Source organism: Monodon monoceros, unplaced genomic scaffold (assembly GCF_005190385.1).
Source record: "Monodon monoceros isolate NGI ecotype Baffin Bay Population unplaced genomic scaffold, NGI_Narwhal_1 Super_Scaffold_14, whole genome shotgun sequence".
Lineage (NCBI taxonomy): Eukaryota > Metazoa > Chordata > Mammalia > Artiodactyla > Monodontidae > Monodon > Monodon monoceros.
In genome coordinates this window covers 25,555,041-25,575,635 of record NW_021703770.1, presented here as the reverse complement: position 1 = coordinate 25,575,635, position 20,595 = coordinate 25,555,041, and the positions used below count along the sequence as shown (strand labels likewise).

General features: G+C 37.9%; 1 protein-coding gene across 1 annotated transcript in view; it reads right to left on the bottom strand.

Annotated features, from left to right (window-relative positions):
* Positions 1–20,567, bottom strand: part of NUDCD1 (NudC domain containing 1) — an 87,433-nt gene extending 66,866 nt beyond the window's left edge. The window contains exons 1-2 of the mRNA XM_029223144.1: positions 20,218–20,567; positions 8,839–8,993 (exon numbers count right to left, since the gene is read on the bottom strand). Coding sequence (XP_029078977.1) covers positions 8,839–8,993; positions 20,218–20,335 — 273 coding nt within the window. The 5' untranslated portion in view covers positions 20,336–20,567. The remainder of the gene's footprint in view (positions 1–8,838; positions 8,994–20,217) is intronic.
* Positions 20,568–20,595: the final 28 nt, after the last annotated feature.

Sequence of the window (20,595 nt, the reverse complement as noted above, 5' to 3'; positions counted from 1 at the left end):
AATTCAAGGACTTTGTAATCCAATTGCTAAAAAGAGAATACATATGAAGTGCTAAAACAATTCAGGGATGAGAATGACAACTGAGAACTAGGAAAGAATGCACCTTGTAGAAACTTTCCCAGAAGTCATGCATTATAAATTATAGTTTCCTTATTGCTTTCGAAGAGGAGAAAAAAACACAACTTTCCAATTTTACCAGGAAACTAAACAAATTTAAATGTACACTATAATTAGGAAGATGTACATTGCTTTGAACATGTACAAACATACAAAAGAGGTTGTTATTTCAATGTTAAGTTCAAACTGGGGAAGAGAGGGAAGGAAGCTGTTCATATTCTACTGTAAATTAATAAACTGGAAGAGACTTTACTTTGTATACTGCAGCATTCCCAGTGCCTACAATAATGCATAACATATAGCAAGTATTCAATAAACATTTTGAATGTTGAATGAATAGTATTATATTAGACTATGTGACTGAGTTAGGCTCCATAAGTAAATATTCTTAAAGAATATCCAGATTTTAGATTTGTCTTTCTAAACAAAATATAACCGAATCTTAAAAAAAAAGTAAAAGCCCTTAAATTTAAAACACACAATAAAATGCTAACTATGCATATGCAGAGTATGGATGTGTATGATCATGTATGGGCAATATAACACACATGTATGTCTACAGGGCATCTGGCTGTGTGCATACACTATCCAGTATATAGTGTATATAGAGTGTGTGTGTATTTAGTGTCTTTAATGAGTCAACAGACAGGCAAAGAGAGACTAAACCAAATAAGGAACTATAACAAATTATTCTAAGGTGTCCACAGAAGCTAGACAATAGGACAGGAAAAGGAATCAAAGACATATTAGTCTTTGCTCTGATTCACGTCAAGTAAGCTATCAAATAAAATTATTTTGAGATAGCCTCACCCACCAGAGGGCAGACAGCAGAAGCAAGAACTATAATCATGCAGCCTGTGGAACAAAAACCACATTCACAGAAAGACAAGATGAAAAGGCAGAGGGCTATGTACCAGATGAAGTAACAAGATAAAACCCCAGAAAAACAACTAAATGAAGTGGAGATAGGCAACCTTCCAGAAAAAGAATTCAGAATAATGATAGTGAAGATGATCCAGGACCTCAGAAAAGGACTGGAGGCAAAGATCGAGAAGATGCAAGAAATGTTTAACAAAGACCTAGAAGAATTAAAGAACAAACAAACAGAGATGAACAATACAATAACTGAAATGAAAACTACACTAGAAGGAATCAACAGCAGAATAACTGAGGCAGAAGAACGGATAAGTGACCTGGAAGACAGAAGGGTGGAATACACTGCTGCGGAACAGAATAAAGAAAAAAGAATGAAAAGAAATGAAGACAGCCTAAGAGACCTCTGGGACAACATTAAACGCAACAACATTCGCATTATAGGGGTCCCAGAAGGAGAAGAGAGAGAGAGAGGACCTGAGAAAATATTTGAAGAGATTATAGTTGAAAATTTCCCTAACAGGGGAAAGAAATAGCCACCCAAGTCCAGGAAGCACAGCGAGTCCCATACAGGATAAACCCAAGGAGAAACACACCAAGACACACAGTAATCAAATTGGCAAAAATTAAAGACAAAGAAAAATTACTGAAAGCAGCAAGGGGAAAACGACAAATAACATATAAGGGAATTCCCATAAGGCTAACAGCTGATTTTTCAGCAGAAACTCTACAAGCCACAAGGGAGTGGCATGATATACTTAAGGTGATGAAAGGAAAGAACTTACAACCAAGATTACTCTACAAGGATCTCATTCAGATTTGATGGAGAAATCAAAAGCTTTACAGACAAGCAAAAGCTAAGAGAATTCGGCACCACTAAACCAGCTCTACAACAAATGATAAAGGAACTTCTCTAAATGGGAAACACAAGAGAAGAAAAGGACCTACAAAAACAAACTCAAAACAATTAAGAACATGGTCATAGGAACATACATATCGATAATTACCTTAAACGTAAGTGGATTAAATGCTCCAACCAAAAGACACAAGCTTGCTGAATGGATACAAAAACAAGACCCATATAGATGCTGTCTACAAGAGACCCACTTCAGACCTAGGGACACGTACAGACTGAAAGTGAGGGGATGGAAAAAGATATTCCATGCAAATGGAAATCAAAAGAAAGCTGGAGTAGCAATTCTCATATCAGACAAAATACACTTTAAAATAAAGAATGTTACAAGAGACAAGGAAGGACACTACATAATGATCAAGGGATCAATCCAAGAAGATGTAACAATTATAAATACATATGCACCCAACATAGGAGCACCTCAATACATAAGGGAGCTGCTAACAGCTAAAAAGAAAATCAACAATAACACAATAATAGTGGGGGACTTTAACACCTCACTTACGTCAATGAACAGATCATCCAAAATGAAAATAAATAAGAAAACAGAAACTTTAAATGACACAAGAGACCACATAGATTTAATTGATATTTATAGGACATTCCATCCAAAAACAGCAGATTACACTTTCTTCTCAAGTGTGCACGTAACATTCTCCAGGATAGATCACATCTTGGGTCACAAATCAAGCCTAAGTAAATTTAAGAAAATTGAAATCATATCAAGCATCTTTTCTGACCACAACTCTACGAGATTAGAAATGAATTACAGGGAAAAAATGGTAAAAAACACAAAGACGTGGAGGCTAAACAATATGTTACTAAATAACCAACAGGATCACTGAAGAAATCAAAGAGGAAATCAAAACATACCTAGAGACAAATGACAATGAAAACACGATGATCCAAAACCTATGGGATGCAGCAAAAGGAGTTCTAAGAGGGAAGTTTATAGCTATACAAGCCTACCTCAAGAAACAAGAAAAATCTCAGATAAACAATCTAAACTTACACCTAAAGGAACTAGAGAAAGAAGAACAAACAAAACCCAAAGTTAGCAGAAGGAAAGAAATCATAAAGATCAGAGCAGAAATAAATGAAATAGAAACAAAGAAAACAATAGCAAAGGTCAATAAAACTAAAAGCTGGTTCTTTGAGAAAATAAACAAAATTGATAAACCATTAGCCAGACTCATCAAGAAAAAGAGGGAGAGGACTCAAATCAATAAGATTAGAAATGAAAAAGGAGAAGTTACGACACCGTCAAAATACAAAGCATCCTAAGAGACTACTACAAGCAACTCTATGCCAATAAAATGGACAAACTGGAAGAAATGGACTAATTCTTAGAAAGGTATAACCTTCCAAGACTGAACCAGGAAGAAATAGAAAATATGAACAGACCAATCACAAGTAATGGAATTGGAACTGTGATTAAAAATCTTCCAACAAACAGTGGCTTCACAGGTGAATTCTATCAAACATTTAGAGAAGAGCTAACACCCATCCTTCTCAAACTCGTCAAAAAAATTGCAGAGGAAGGAACACTCCCAAACACATTCTATGAGGCCACCATCACCCTGATACCAAAACCAGACAAATATACTACAAAAAAAGAAATTTACAGACCAGTATCACTGATGAATATAGATGCAAAAATCATCAAGAAAAGACTAGCAAACAGAATTCAACAACACATTAAAAGGATCATACACCATGACAAAGGATGCAAGGATTCTTCAATATACGCAAATCAATCAATGTGATACACCATATCAACAAATTGAAGAAGAAAAACCATATAATCATCTCAATGAATGCAGAAAAAAGCTTTTGACAAAATTCAACACCCATTTATGATAAAAACTCTCCAGAAAATGGGCACAGAGGGAACGTACCTCAACATAATAAAGGCCATATATGACAAACCCACAGCAAACATCATTCTCAATGGTGAAAAACTGAAAGCATTTCCTCTGTGATCAGGAACAAGACAAGGATGTCCACTCTCACCACTATTATTCAACATAGTTGTGGAAGTCCTAGCCATGGCAATCAGAGAAGAAAAATAAATAAAAGGAATAAAATTGGAAAAGAAGAAGTAAAACTGTCACTGTTTGCACATGACATGATACTATATAGAGAGAATCCTAAAGATGCCACCAGAAAACTACTAGAGCTAATCAATGAATTTGGTAAAGTAGTAGGATACAAAATTAATACACAGAAATCTCTTGCATTCCTATACACTAATGATGAAAAATCTGAAAGGGAAATTAAGGAAACACTCCCATTTACCATTGCAACAAAAAAATTAAAATACATAAAAATAAACTTACCTAGGGAGACAGAAGACCTGTATGCAGAAAACTATAAACACTGATGAAAGAAATTAAACATGATACCAACAGATGGAGAGATATACCATGTTCTTGGATTGGAAGAATCAATACTGTGAAAATGACTATACTACCCAAAGCAATCTACAGATTCAATGCAATCCCTATCAAATCACCAATGGCATTTTTTACGGAACTAGAACAAAAAATCTTAAAATCTGTATGGAGACACAAAAGACCCTGAATAGCCAAAGCAGTCAAATGGAGCTGGAGGAATCAGACTCCCTGACTTCAGACTATATTACAAAGCTACAGTATTCAAGACAGTATGGTACTGGCACAAAAACAGAAACACAGATCAATGGAACAAGATAGAAAGCCCAGAGATAAACCCACGCACCTATGGTCAACTAATCTAAGACAAAGGAGGCAAGGATATACAAGGGAGAAAAGACAGTGTCTTCAATAAGTGGTGCTGGGAAAACTGGACAGCTACATGTGAAAGAATGAAATTAGGACAGTCCCTAACACCATACACAAAAATAGACTCAAAATCGATCAGAGGCCTAAATGTAAGACCGACGCTCTAAAACTCTTGGAGGAAAACATAGGAAGAACACTCTTTGACATAAATCACAGCAAGATCTTTTTGGATCTGCCTCCTAGAGTAATGGAAATAAAAACAAAAATAAACAAATGGGACCTAATGAAACTTCAAAGCTTTTGCACAGCAAAGGAAACCATAAACAAGACAAAAATACAACCCACAGAATGGGAGAAAATACTTGCAAACAAATCAACGGACAAAGGATTAATCTCCAAAATATATAAACAGCTCATGCAGCTCAATTTTAAAGAAACAAACAACCCAATCCAAAAATTGGCAGAAGACCTAAACAGACATTTCTCCAAAGAAGACATACAGATGGCCAAGAAGCACATGAAAAGCTGCTCAACATCACTAATTATTAGAGAAATGCAAATCAAAACTACAATGAGGTATCACCTCACACCAGTTAGAATGGGCATCATCAGAAAATCTACAAACAACAAATGCTGGAGAGGGTGTGGAGTAAAGGGAACCCTCTTGTAGTGTTGGTGGGAATGTAAATTGACACAGCCACTATGGAGAACAGTATGGAGGTTCCTTTAAAAACTAAAAATAGAATTACCATATGATCCAGCAATCCCACTACTAGGCATATACCCTGATAAAACCATAATTCAAAAAGACACATGTACCCCAATGTTCATTGCAGCACTATTTACAATAGCCAGGTCATGGAAGCAACCTAAATGCCCATCGACAGACGAATGGATAAAGAAGATGTGGTATATATATACTATGGAATATTACTCAGCCATAAAAAGGAACAAAATTGGGTCATTTGTTGAGACGTGGATGGATCTAGAGACCGTCATACAGAGTGAAGCAAGTCAGAAAGAGAAAAACAAATATCATATATTAATGCATGTATGTGGAACCTAGAAAAATGGTACAGATGAAGTGGTTTGCGGGGCAGAAGTTGAGACACAGATGTAGAGAATAAACGTATGGACACCAAGGGGGGAAGCCGCAGGGGGATGGGGTGGGGGTGGGGGGGTGATGAATTGGGCGATTGGGACTGACATGTATACACTGATGTGTATAAAACTGATGAGTAATAAGAACCTGCTGTATAAAAAGTAAATAAAATTTAAAAAATTTAAAAAAAAGAAAGCTGTAAATAGTCTCCTCAAAATAAATAAATAAATAAAATAATTTTATTTCCTATGGAAACTCTGCAATAGAAGAAAAATATACTGACCAGTCCACACTGCTTATCTACAGTATTGCAAATGCAGTCATGAGCTTTAATTCTAGATTTCCAATCTTTTGATTTAAGTTGGAATTAGTATACCAAATCATGATTATCAATGAGTGAACTGATGAAACCAAGCTTCTGGCTCTAAAATGTGACCCTATCCACATCCCTCTCCTAGCCATGCATAGTAGTAAACTATTTCCTCCTCCATACTACTTCTGCATCTTATCCTTACTTCCGCTGTGACATTATCAATTTATTTGTGTGTGTGGCTACAAAGCATGCAGCAGTATTCAATACATGTTTGTTGAAGAAAAATAAATCTTTCTTATTCAGTAAAATTATCTCAACAAACCAGACTCATACTTGTACCTGAAGAATAAAAAGATCCTATCAAGAATGTAAAGCCGGGCTTCCCTGGTGGCGCAGTGGTTGAGAGTCCACCTGCCAATGCAGGGGACACAGGTTCGTGCCCCGGTCCGGAAAGATCCCACATGCCGCAGAGCGGCTAGGCCTGTGAGCCATGGCCGCTGAGCCTGTGCGTCTGGAGCCTGTGCTCCGCAACGGGAGAGGGCACAACAGTGAGAGGCCCGCGTACCACAAAGGGGAAAAAAAAAAAAAAAAAAAAATGAAAAGCCAACTCCAAAGAGTAAGAACAAGCTTTAAACAACTGTTATCCATTGTATAAACATACTGATTAAGCCTTCTGCTGGCTGCTAGGATTACAGAAATATAAGAAAGACCCACAGCCTAGACCAAATGTTGGCAAACTATAGCCCATGAGCCAAATTAGCCTGTTGGTTTTGCAAATAAAGTTTTATTGGAACACAGCCACAATCACTGTTTACATATCGTGAACTGCTGTTTTCACATTACTACAGCAAAACTGAGCACCTGTAACATAAGACTGGTCCATAAACCCTGTAACATTTATTATCTGGCCCCGTGCAGAAGAAATTTGCCAACCCCTGGCCTAGCAGGAATTCAAAGTCCGTGCAGATCTGAGAGCCAATGGTTTGAATATCCCTGGGGAAACAAAGGGAGGACGTCATCAAGCCTCCTAGATGAAATAGTTAGCTGAAACTCAAGTGAAGACTGGGAAGCAACCTGACACACAAGTAAGAGAGAATGTTTCAGGTAGAGTAAATTATGTGGGAAAAGGGCTGGAGGGAAAAGGATACAGAGCATGTTTCAGTAACTGCAAGAGTTTAGTATTGTTAGAATGTAGTGTACAAAGTGGTGAAAGACAAGGCTGGAGAAAAGGGCATTATAAGCTGCATTTGCCAAGGTGAGGAGTTTGTATTTTTTAAACAAATACATCACTTTATGCTTATACTTGCTAGGAAAATCAAAATCAAACAAACACACACACAAAAAACCCCACCTCTGGAAGAATATACAAGAAACTAATAAGAAGTTACGGAGGGAAAAGGGGTACTGAACACAGGACAGATAAAACTGGGGTCAGAGAGACTTTACTAAATACCTTTTTAAATTTCTTGTTTTTTAAATCACATGAATGCATTATCTATTCTAAAATTACATATTAATAAGTGTGGATTTTGTCATAAAGGAAATATTTTAGGAATTTAAATGAGAAGTGATAAGATTAAACAAGCAAACTGGATAGATTATTCTGTAGATGCAACACAAAGGAAAGCTGAAAGGAGCAGAGTAGTCAGGAAGCTACTGACAGACCACTGATTACTTAAAGCAAATACATTAACAATGTATTGTGAAGCTTACAACATATGAAGAAGTATAAAATGTATGACAATAGCGCAGAGGATGGAAAAGTAAAAGGAATTATAATATCATAAGATTTTTACATTTTTTTTAAAGTGGAATAACATTAATTGGAGGCAAAGTAGGATAAATTAAGGATGAGTACTACAATCTCTACATTAACCATTAAAAATAATAACAATACAAACAGGTTTAAATAAAAAGCTAAAAGAGAAAATTAAGTGGAATTTTAAGAAAAAAAATTTTTAAAGAGAAAAACTGTGATGAATTAAAAAAACAGATAGGAAGAGAGACACAAAGGAACAAAGAGCAGATGGGACAAAATGGAAAGAATTAGCAAACGGTAACATAAACCCAGCCATATCAGTAATGACATTAAATATAAATGTACTAAGCCAATTAAAGGACAAAGATTGTCATTCTGGATAAAAAACAAGACCCAACTATATGCTCTTTACAAGAGACACACTTTAAAAATAACAACACTGACAAATTCAAAGAAAACGGAAAGAAGAAGACAAATACTAATTAAACAAACAAACAAAAAAAGCCAGGACAGCTATATTAATATCAGAAGACTTCAAGACAAATTATTCCCAGAGCCCAGAGATAAAGAGGGATATTTTATAATGTTAAAAGGACGTTGCATAACAGACAAAACAATCCTATTGATAAAATGTCTGCACCCAATTAACATACTTAAAAATACATAAAGCAAAAATTAACTAAAAGGAAAAAACAGATAAATCCACTGTCATAGGATTAACTACTCACATAGAAAAAGCAGTTACATCAATATTGAGATATACAACACATCAGAGTAGTTGCCTGTTGGTAAGAGTGGAGGGGAATAAGTAAATTTAAGTAACAGGAATAAGGGGAAAAATTAAAATTGAATTAAACAAAATGAAGCCTTACATAAACTGATGATAGGATTCCATATATTAAAGGTATGTGTACCTCAATTCTCTAGACATTAGATGAAAAGGGAAAATTAAGTAACAAATTTATTGGAAAATCCTAGTATTACAAATTTTTTTCTTACCAGCATCACTGTTAAATTCATAATTCTTCCAAGGTTATCAACATAGTAGACACTGTCTTGATACCATGAATCACAGTGTAGGTAATTATACATTCCAAAAGCATGCATGTGTTCCAGTGTATACTGATCATCTCGAAGTTTTACTTCTGCCACAGCTGAAATATAAGAAAAATAAACAAACATCAAGAGTTCTGCCTCAGATTGTTCTTTTCTGCAGAATGCCAACAAGGCAAAAAAATCACAGAATACTAATTACCAAGGCCTCAGGACAATTCACTACATTTTTCATTTCAAAAACAATTTCTGGGCCCCTACTAGGCACTGTGTGCAGAGGATAAACAGTGAGTAAAACTGACAAGGCCCCTGCCCTTACAGAACTCAATACAGTGGCCAGAGGAGATAGAGCTCTTCATATCACACTCTTTTCTTTTAGGTACCTCTTCCTTGTAATTATAAATAAAAAGGACAGAGAAATCATAAAATTGAAAGATTTCCTGTTTTCTGGGCAAATATTAAGTACACTTTATAAAGTGTGTGCTTTTTAAAATGCTCTACCTCTATCACCTCGTTCATTTTTTACCACACATTAAGAAATAAAGAGAATGTTTTTATTATCCCATAAAATAATTATGGAAATAAATGTAAGTGCAAATGGTGACTTCTCTAATGCTATACCACATCTTTCCCAAGAGTACAGAACAAAACAGTGATCATATCTGGAACAGAAACAAGGTTTCTTATTTAAAGAACAGTGTTTTTTCCACTAGGGCATTGGAAGCTTCCATAACTTTATTTTACCTTGTTCCAGCTTTATTGAGATGTAGTTGGCATATGACATTGTATAAGTTTAAGGTACACAACATAATGATTTGATATATGTATTTATTGTGAAATGATTATCAAAATAAGTTTACTTAACACAGACATCACCTCATAGTTACAACTGTTCTTCTAGTTATAAGAACTTTTAAGATCTACTCTCTTAGCTGCTTCCATCATTTTATGTTTCCTTTTTATTTATTTATTTTATTTTTGGCTGCATTGGGTCTTCGCTGCTGCGCACGGGCTTTCTCTAGTTGTGGTGAGTGGGGGCTACTCTTCGTGGCGGTGCATGGGCTTCTCACTGCGGTGGCTTCTCTTGTTGCAGAGCACGGGCTCTAGGCGCGCAGGCCTCAGTAGTTGTGGCATGCGGGCTCAGCAGTCGTGGCGCACGGGCTTAGTAGTCGTGGCGCATGGGCTTAGTTGCTCCGTGGCATGTGGGATCTTCCTGGACCAGGGCCCAAACCCTGGCAGATTCTTAACCACTGCGCCACCAGGGAAGTCCTGCTTCCATAATTTTAAATCTGCCAAGCCTGATCTCTGCCTCCCACTCCTCCTTCCCTTCTATGTAGAGAGAAACTTATAGTTCAGGGCTACCAGTGACCTAGAATTAATTTCTGCTCCAACAGGAGATACATAAGTAGACTACGCTGGGCCAATATTTTACCTTAATTATGAAGCTCACCTTACTGTATTCTGATTGCAAGTATTTTCATCTTTTTTCCCCAAATGCTCACCTGTTCGTACTTCTATTACCTGCCTTGAGGCCTGGCTGACTTACATTTATTCATTCATTTATTTAGCAAATATTTTAATAGGCACAAATGATACAATGATGAGAAAAGAGCACAGAATCTACCTTCTTAACACTTATGATCCAGTGGGGAAATGGACGTTAGTCAAATAAATAAATATATAATTAAACTGTAATAAATGTTATAAAGGAAAAGTATTGGATACTGTGAGAACAAATAACACTGGAAGCTGATCTACTTGGGGAGATTAAAGAAGGCTTTAAAAAATTTGAGCCAAGCTACAAAGGACAAGGTAGAGTTAACTTAAGAAACATCCCTACACACACACACACACACACACACACACACACACACACAAACTACTTATCACAGGCAAAATGAGAGCAGGCGAAAGTAGAAGGAAACACTTGTGTTCAAAAAACTAAAAGTCAGCCAGACTGGCTGAAATACAGAGCAACATGGAGAACTGCACAAGGAAAGGCAACAGGTGAATAAAGCTAGAGAACTGGGCAGAAGCTGGATCACAAAAGGCCTTGCCTTTATTTATCATTGTTGATAAACTCAATGTAATAAGAGCTCATTTAAGAACTTTTAAGCGGGAGAGTAAAGTCCAGATTCGAATGTATAAAAGGTTGCTTATAGGGACTTCCCTGGTGGCGCAGTGGTTAAGAATCCGCCTGCCAGTGCAGGGGACACGAGTTCGAACCCTGGTCCAGGAAGATCCCACATGCCGCGGAGCAACTAAGCCCACGCGCCACAACTACTGAGCCTGTGCTCTACAGCCCGCGAGCCACAACTACTGAGCCTGCATGCCACAACTACTGAAGCCCGCGTGCCTAGAGCCCATGCTCTGCAACAAGAGAAGTCACTGCAATCAGAAGCCCATGCGCCGCAATGAAGAGTAGTCCCCGCTTGCCGCAACTAGAGAAAGCCCACGCGCAACAACGAAGACCCAACGCAGCCAAAAATAAAAAAATTAAAAAATTAAAAAAAGGTTACTTATAACTACCTATGGAAAACAGACCAGAGCAAAGCAAAGTAAGCCCAGGAAGATCCACCAGGAAGCTACTGCAGTCATCCAGGTAAAGGATGGTTGAAATTTGGAGACCTATCAGAGGTTAAATCATTTTAACTTTGTGATGGATTTGATAGAGGCTGAGGAAATTATTACATGACTCAAGGAAGTGTTTATTTTATAAGGAAGTTAAAAATACATATTCACTGATTAGAAGGGAAACAATCATTAAATCTTGTTTTTCTAGCACCACTGTGTGGATTCAACTCGACGCTGCAGGAAGTGTATGTGGTAACAGAATGTTCCAAAGCAGTAATATTAGGCAATGATACAACAAATACATTTTCTTCATATTTGTACCAAAGACCCCTGACCAAACCTGAACAAGCCAGAGACTTCTTAGCCCTTTGCCTTGGTACAACACCTTGTTTGTAACTGTACTGATTCTGGAAAACCATTATTAGGAAACCATGAAATAGTCTAAGTCTTAGGTTGCTGCATTCTGACAAGATTAATTTATGTAGGTTATTAGGACACAAATGAAGGGCACATTACATACTTGCTATTTTGCAAAAGCTGACAGTGCTCAGAAAAAGGCCACCTCTCTGGCCCCAAATGAGAAAGGAAAAGTTATTGCATTTACCCTGTCAATCAACTTGAGTATAAAAGGGCAGGCAGAGAAAAGTGAAAGGAGAAAAGCAATGTCCAGAATGTGACAGAGCTTAACCATTGATGGGGCTCTTTTGTAAAGACTAAGGGAGGGGTGGACAGCAGGGAGTCTCCAATCCAGCTTGATCTTTGATATGACTGAAGAAGAGGAACCTCTTTAACAGAGGGCTAATAAGCCACTGTAGTAAAATATTTTATTAACATTATCTTACATTAGAAATAAAACAGCTTTGCTGAAAAAGCCTTCTCTCTTATTCTATGAAAAAGAACTTAGGGCCTAACAAAAAGGGAATCTCCCTTAATCTTTACCTATATTTCTTATAAAACATGCATGGAACCTCAAAAACCTATAGTTTTTCATTCACAAATTATTTATTGAATGTCTACTATGGGCCCGACATGGTGCTTGGCATTGGGCAAATACTGGTAAATAAAACAGACATGATCTCTGTGTCCTAATCGTGCTAACAATGGTCACAATTACTGCTTCTTGTCCTTTCAAAATGCACAGTTAGGTTGAACCACATGAAATTGTCAATATTCAACTCTTTTGACACCAACTGAATATGATTCAATCTAATACTTACATAAGTACAGTATTTTTTTTAAAGGAGGGGAAGGGCCAAAGAACGTTAACTCACAAAGGTCGCTTCTTAGACCATTTATCTTCTAAAAATGATCAGTTAAGTCTTCTGTTCACCTAGTTACTGTGTTTGCTCTTTGCATATAAAGATGTAAAACAGCAAGAGTACAGGCTTGTATTAGTTCTGAAGCAAAATGTACAGAACAAGGCAGGGCTAGAATTAGCAGCATTGCTCCCACTACTCTTCTATACAATGCTTCTGCACCATAACACAGCTTCTCTTCCCCAAATTTTCCTCCAGAAGAGTAGGCATGAATTTTATAGTAAACTTACATAAATAAGGTACATGGCTCTTCTCTCCCTTTATTCCAATTATAGCCTGAACCTTCACCAGTTTTTATTCTCCCTGCCCTGAAGAAACAGCCCAGAGACCACAAAGTGCATTAGAAAAAGCACGAGCTGTAGGGTCAGGTTAGCCACTGATGGCTAAGGTTAAGTTACCTAACTTTCTACCCTGATTCCTCACCTGTAATAAAAGTTAATAATACTTATCCTGTGAAATTATTGACAAGTTTAAATTATGTGAAGTATTTGCTATGTGACACCTAAGAAAAAGAGTAAGTGTTAATCTCCCGGTTCCTCTTCTCCCTCCCAAGGCTAATTCTCACAGCTGTTTATGATTCCATTCTCTCCTGCCTCTTCTAGGCCTCTCCTCAGGTTATCTCCTCTCCACTGGCCCCTTCTCCTCCACTTAAATATGCTGAAAACTTCCCCACTCTCAAAACACATGAAAAAGATTTCCTCTTCTTCGCTCTGCACTCAAAGCAGAGCTCTCTCCCACCCTGTACTTCTCTAAAAAAGAGTCTACACTCCCATTTTCTCATTACCCTCATTAACCCATTTTAATTTTGTTTCTAGCTCTACCATTCTATAAAATTATTTTTCCCTTAAAAATATGCATTGAGCAGCCAAGATGGAATAATAGTAATCAGATTTATCCCTCCCTCAGAAACAACCAGTAAGACAAAATAAAATGAACCAGACAAAATTACATGAAACAATAACTTTCAAGACACAAGACAACAGGCAACAAAGGATAGTGATCGTTAAGAGATGAGAAACAAATGAGGTGAGCTCTACTACTGCCCCAGCTTAGTGCCATGAGTGAGTTTCCAGCCCACAGCACAAAGAGGGGAAAGTGAGGTAGAACCTGACCAGCTCCCTGGGTTGAGATTTCTGAGCTGAAAGTCTGGGGAGACCAAGACAGCTACAGTTCATCGGACAGAGTACCAGAGAAGAGAGAGCCATAGAGAGAGAGAACTCCAGAGATCTGCAGAGAGTCTCTCTCAAATATTCAGCAGAGAACTAATGGCATATGTCTGAGCAAACTACCCCAGACTAGGGAAAGAACCATCCGAACGGATTAGAGGGAACAGTGTTGGGTACTCACACAAGGCTAGGAGCTGTCACTGTTCCCACTAGGCAGACCAGAGAAAACTCCGAATTCATAGGCAGAGTACACAGAAAAGTCTTGTCTCAGTGGTGAGGAATAATCAGCCATAGACTGAGCATTGCTCCAGACAAGGCTAAAAAAGCATAAATGCAAGACCTAGTGGAATTAATCTAATTAATCCAAGTAACTCAACTGCATCACAGAACAAAGTTCAAGAAGATTTATAAGGATACAAAAATGTCTTACACTCAATAGGGTAAAATCCACAACTTTTTGCATCCAAAGATTACCAGGCATGCAAAGAGGAAAGAAAACAAAACCCACAATGAGAATACCCAATCGACAGAAGGCAACATATAACTGACACAGAAGTTATAATTAGCAGAACAAAACATTAAAATGTTTTAAAACATTAAAATGTTTAATGAAACATTAAATTAAAAAAATTAAAATATTTATTAAAGTACATTCCAAATGTTCAAAATGACAACCAGAGACATGAAAGGTATTAAAAATCATTTAAATCAAACTTCTAGAGATGAAAACTACAATAGCTAAGATGAAAAATACACTAGATGGGATTAATGACAGAATAGACATTGCAAAAAAAAAGATTAGTGAAATTAAAGGCATGAAAATAGAAACTATCCAAAATAAAACAGATTTAAGGGACTCCCCTGGTGATCCAGTGATTAAAACTCCCATGCTTTCACTGCAGGGGGCACAGGTTCAATCTCTGGTCGGGGAACTAAGATCCTGCATGCTGCGCAGCAGGGCCAAAAAAACAAACAAAAAAACCCAAAGAAAGATGTAAAAAAAACAGAAAAAAATAAAAAGAACATTGATGAGCTGGGGTTAACTTCCAGTAATCCAAAAATGGGTAACTAGATTCCTCAAAGGAGAAAACAGAGGAAAAAAAAAAAAAAAACTGGAAGAAATAATGGCTGAAAACTTTCCAAACTTGATGAAAACTATAAACCCATGGATCTAGGAAGTTCAACAAACCCCAAGCACAAGTATCATGAGGAAAACCACATCAACACACAACATAATCAAACCGCTCCAAACCAATATGAAAGAGAAAAGTCTTAAAAGCAGCCAGAGAAGAAAAAGATATTATGCATAAAAGAACAAAGGCTAACATACAATTTCTCATCAGAAACAATAAAAGTAATAAGACAAGGGGTAACATCTTTAAAGTATTGAAAGCAAAAAGCTGTTAACCTAGAATTCTGCACATAGCAAAAGTATCTTTTGAAAATCAAGGCAAAGACCCACACTGCAAGAAATATTAAAAGTCCTTCAGGCGGAGGAAAATTATACAGATAAAAATATGGATCTACATAAAGGAATGAAGAGCACCAGAAATGTAAATATATAAGATTTTTTCTCTACTTTTTACTTCTCTTTAAGAGATAATTAACTATTTAAACAAAAATAATAACAACGTATTACAAGTTTATAGTAATATGTAAAAGTAAAATGCACAACAATAGCATAAAGGAAATGGAAGTATACTTTTGTTAAGTTCTTATACTACACATGAAACAGTACAATATCATTTGAATGCACCATGTAATAATTTAAAGATGTATACTATAAACCCTAAAATAACAAAACAAAGAGCTATAGCTAATAAGCCAACAAATGTGATAAAAATGGATTCATTTAAAAATACTCAATCCAAAAGAAGGCAGAAAAGCAGGAAACTTCCATTCTCCCAAAGACTAAATGGGACCAACAGACTACCAACAGCAAGATGAAAGACCCAAACCTAACAAAATCAATAAACACATTAAATGTAAAGTCTTATCACAAGATAAAGACTATCAGTTTGAATAAAAAAGACCTATTTTTGCCAAAAAGAAATGTTATCAACACAACATTGTAATCAACTATACTTCAATAAAATAAATTTTAAAAAAAGAAAGAAATGCATGTTAAATACTAAGACACAAATAGGTTAAAAGTAAAAGAATGGAAGATATATATGTATACACTATGGTAACATTAATTAGAAGAAAGCTGAAGTGACTATTTTACTATCAAACAGGAGAATTCAGGGCAGACTATCGCCAAGGATATAAAGGTTCTTTCATAATGATAAAGTGGTCAATTTATCAAGAGAACATAATAATCAATAATGTTTATGCAACATAAAATATATGAAGCAAAAACTGACAGAACTGCAAGGAAGAAGAGAAAAATCCACAATTATAGCCAGAGATTTCAAAATCTCTCTCTCATGCAACAAGAATAAATTCAAAGTAATTATGCTGAGTAAGAGAAGCCAGACAAGAAAGTACATACTGTGTAATTCTATGTATATAATACTTTAGAAAATACAAACGAATCTACAGTGACAGAGCAGTTGTGGCTTAGGGACTGAGAGGGGAGAGGGAGGAACAGAGGGCCAGTTACAGAAAGGCACAAGGGAACTTTTGGGGATGGTAGCTAAGTTTAATATCTTTTTTTTTTTTTTTTTGCGGTAGGTGGGCCTCTCACTGTTATGGCCTCTCCCTTTGCGGAGCAGAGGCTCCGGACGCGCAGGCTCAGCAGCCATGGCTTACAGGCCCAGCCGCTCCGCGGCCTGTGGAATCTTCCTTCCCGGACCGGGGCATGAACCCGTGTCCCTTGCATCGGCAGGCGGACCCTCAACCACTGCGCCACCAGGGAAGCCCTAAGTTTAATATCTTGATTGTGGTGATGAATTCATGAGTGTATATGAACATATGTCAAAACTTATCAACCTATACACTTAGATATGTGTAGATTATTGTTGTAGCTCAATAAAGCTGTTTAGGTTGTGATATAAAATCTTCTGTTATTCATCAGTCATGCTGCAGCTCCAGAGATGAAACACTGAAAAAGAAGGACACAGGACCCTCAATACAGAACTAGCAGTCTTAGCAGAGAAATGGATACAGCAGAGAAACACCAAATGCTAAAGTGTGATAAAGTCTATGAAGAATCAGGTACTGTGGAAAAGTACAGATTGTAATTTGTATAGATTCTATAGTATAGATTTTTACTAGATAGTCAAGAAAGGAATCTGAGTAACATGTAAACCAAGATGAAAGAACAGAGTATGAGTTAGCTAGGTGAAATATAGGAGGAAAATATATACATTTACTTAATGAAGAGTCTAGGGAAAAAATATAAGATAAATGTCCAGAAGTGGAACTGCTGGCTCAAAGGGCAGTTACAATTTTAACAAAAGGTTTTTTTGCTCAGTTCTTTGGAAAAGAAAAAGACAAAGTGACATTTACTGTTTATGTAGCATAGGGGGTTTCAGAACAACTTAATAACATTTAAGACAAGAGAATAAAACTCAAAGCTCCAAGCAAGTTGAGACCAGACACCACATCTTCATTCTCACATCCCAATTGGGAAGCTTCACACACCACAGGTGCCCACCAACAGTCTGCTGAATTAACATGAACCCTTTAGGTTGGTTATAAAAGAAATCAAACTGTCAGGAGAAGTAGCTCAATCACACCTCACAATACCTCTAGAAATGGCAGTTTTTAAAAGAATTAACCTCTTCTTCATCCTCCTCAAGTAATTAATTCTTAATGAAAGCTCCTCATGTGAACTGTTGCAAAGCCTCCAAGCTGGTCTCCCCATCTCCATTCCCCTCATCTTCCAAACTCAATCTCCACAGAGCCTAGTAGTGAACTACTGAATCCCCAAACCTGCCACTTCCCTTCCACACTTAAAACCCTAAATGGCACCTCATCACCTCCACCTGTGCATCCCAAACAGAATCTAAGACCAACACTGGTGAAATGAGGGGCGTAAAAGAACAACTCAGCTTTTCATAAAGTTAATGTATTCGATTAAGAGGACTATTTATTGTGAGATTTTGCTTCCTGCTTTTTTGGTGTCAAAATATCCTTTTGTTTATGAAAGGGTGGGTGAGTACATGACAGTTCTTAAGAAACACCTACACTTAGCAAATTAAAAAGTTGGTAAATCAATGACAGCTGAGCTTTATTTTTTATTGTAATTGCCCATGGAAAAGTCTGGGAAACACTTACTCACAGGATAAAGTCCAAAAGACAAAACGTGCCCTCACCTAAGTCCTCTCATTTTCCCAGTAGATTTTTTGCTCAGGCAATACAGCAATAGTGCCCTGCACACAATCTAATTTTTTCCGTTTGCTCATGCTTCCCATGAATGGAATGACCTCAACAACCTCTCTTCTTCATTCACTCAATGTATTGAGTACCCACTATGCCAAGCACAAGAGAAACACCACTGTATCCATGGAGCTCACAGTCTACTGGAGGAAACAGATATCAAACAAATGCAGAGTTATCGATAAAAACTATAAGTACTGCCTTCCAAAGAATGGAATGAAGGAGCCCAAAATCGAAGGCAGGAAGCCTAGTCAGGAAGGTACTATAGTTCAGGTAAGAGATAACAAGGATTTGCACAACGGTAGAGGCATGGAGAAGTCAAGATTTTGAGCTGACTAGATTTGCTGAGAAACAATAGGGGATAAAAGAGAAGAAATACACCAAAGGTGACTCTCGCATGAGCAATTATGTCAACCTGCACTAGTAGTCCCAATTTTTTATGCTTCCCTGGACCTATTATGCCCTTTGGTTTGAGCTTCCCATATTGACTCTAAGCTTGATTATACGACTTGCTTCGGCCAACGGGACAATAGCACACTTACTGCAATCAGAGCTTGAAAAACTCTTCAAGACAAGACTCTTGGAATAACCCTGTGCCAGCATGCTGAAGGATAAAGACCATCTGAAATCATCTTAAACGAGCCTACAGCCAGAGAAACCCCAAACATATGAGAAAGTACAGTCATGACTAGAACCACCTAGCTGACCTGTAGGCTTGTAAGCAATAATAACTGCTTACTGTTTTGAGCCACTGAGTTTTGGGGTGGTTTTTTAATGCAAGGCTAACTAACATGGTGGTATCATTCATTTATATGGGGTGGGAGAGAGAAAGGAAGGGAATGAAAAGAAACATCAAGCTCATTTTCTCTTACCCTGATCAACTACCTAATCTTTAAAGCTCAACTTAGATATCAACTTCTTTTGGAAGCTTTCCCAGATGTCCCAGGCTGGTTTGGGAAAGATACTGAAACATTATCAATATGTTTTGTACATATCCCTATCACTGCCTTACTGTCTTGTAATTATTTGCTTACACTTTTCTTCCTAACTAGACAACAGCATTTTTATGTTACTGGCTGTGTCATATTCATCTTGATTGTATCAACATGTAACATAAAACAGGCTCTCAACAGAGATTTCTGAACTTATATAATTTATATATTAAATGAATAAACATGTATTTGATTCTATAAAACTTATTAACTCTAGATTGCTTCTCAAAGTGTGATCCACTGACATCATGCATCAGAATCAGCAGGGCTGTGTATTAAAAATGCAATCTTTGAGCTCTTTATCATTAACAAAAATGACATACCTTGTAAAAACAAGGATGAATATTCCCGCCACCTACAGATAAACAAAACAAGTAGTAGAAGTCTGGGTACTAAACCAACTTTTCCTCAAGTATTTCTCGAGATGTAATCTACGATAGAGTCCTTAATCTGATGGCACGTAGGTAATTGAAAACGCTCCTAACTGCAATGGAGTTTCTCTTCTAAGAACTGGGTCTCGGCCAGAGGAAACAGAAGCAGAAGGTCCTCCAAAGAGGTGTGACTTCTCAACGCACACGTTTACAGGGAATGCTCCAGGAGGAAAGCCTGCCCTGAGCTCTCTCCGCAGCAGGGGCCAGGCCAGGACCGACAGGCGGGCGGAGCCCAGAAAGCACCCGCATGCAGGACCTCGGAGCACGGGCAGCGGAGCCTAGAGCCGGCCCAGGGTCCCGATACGGCAGAGCCACTCGAAGGCGGCTCCCTCGGGGGCCGGGGATGGGCATCATTCTCCAGAACCAGCCACTCTGGTCCACCCCTGCCCGGCAGGCCGTGAGGAAGGCCACGGTCGCCTGGCTACACGGAGTCAGAAAAGAAGAAAATGCGGGAAGCGTCGAGTTTCGGAAGCCAAAAGGAGAAAGGAACAGAGTGCTAGGGGGCACCGCCGCTACCCACCTGCGTCAAGCTCCAGCTGGTAACAGGGCAGTGGCTCGAGGGAAAGCTTATAACCCTCGAAGCGGGGATCCAACAGAGGTCTCTTCACCCGCAGGGAGCAATTAGCGGCCACCTCCATCGCCTTCCAGGAGCCTAGCCGGAGAATTAATAAAGTTCGGGTTGAAAGGTCCGCGCTTCACGCATATTACCGTGGCTGGGAGGCGGCGTGCTTCCCATCCCAGAAAACACTGCGGCGTAACATCCCTTCTGGGTAACGTAGTGCCCACGGGGAAGTTGGCTCTGTTGCATATTGGGATATGTAGTTTTTAGGGAACTTAATGCCCGTGCGACAGTAGGATCTGGACTCTCTTACCCAGAGGGCTGAGCGACCAGGAGGCG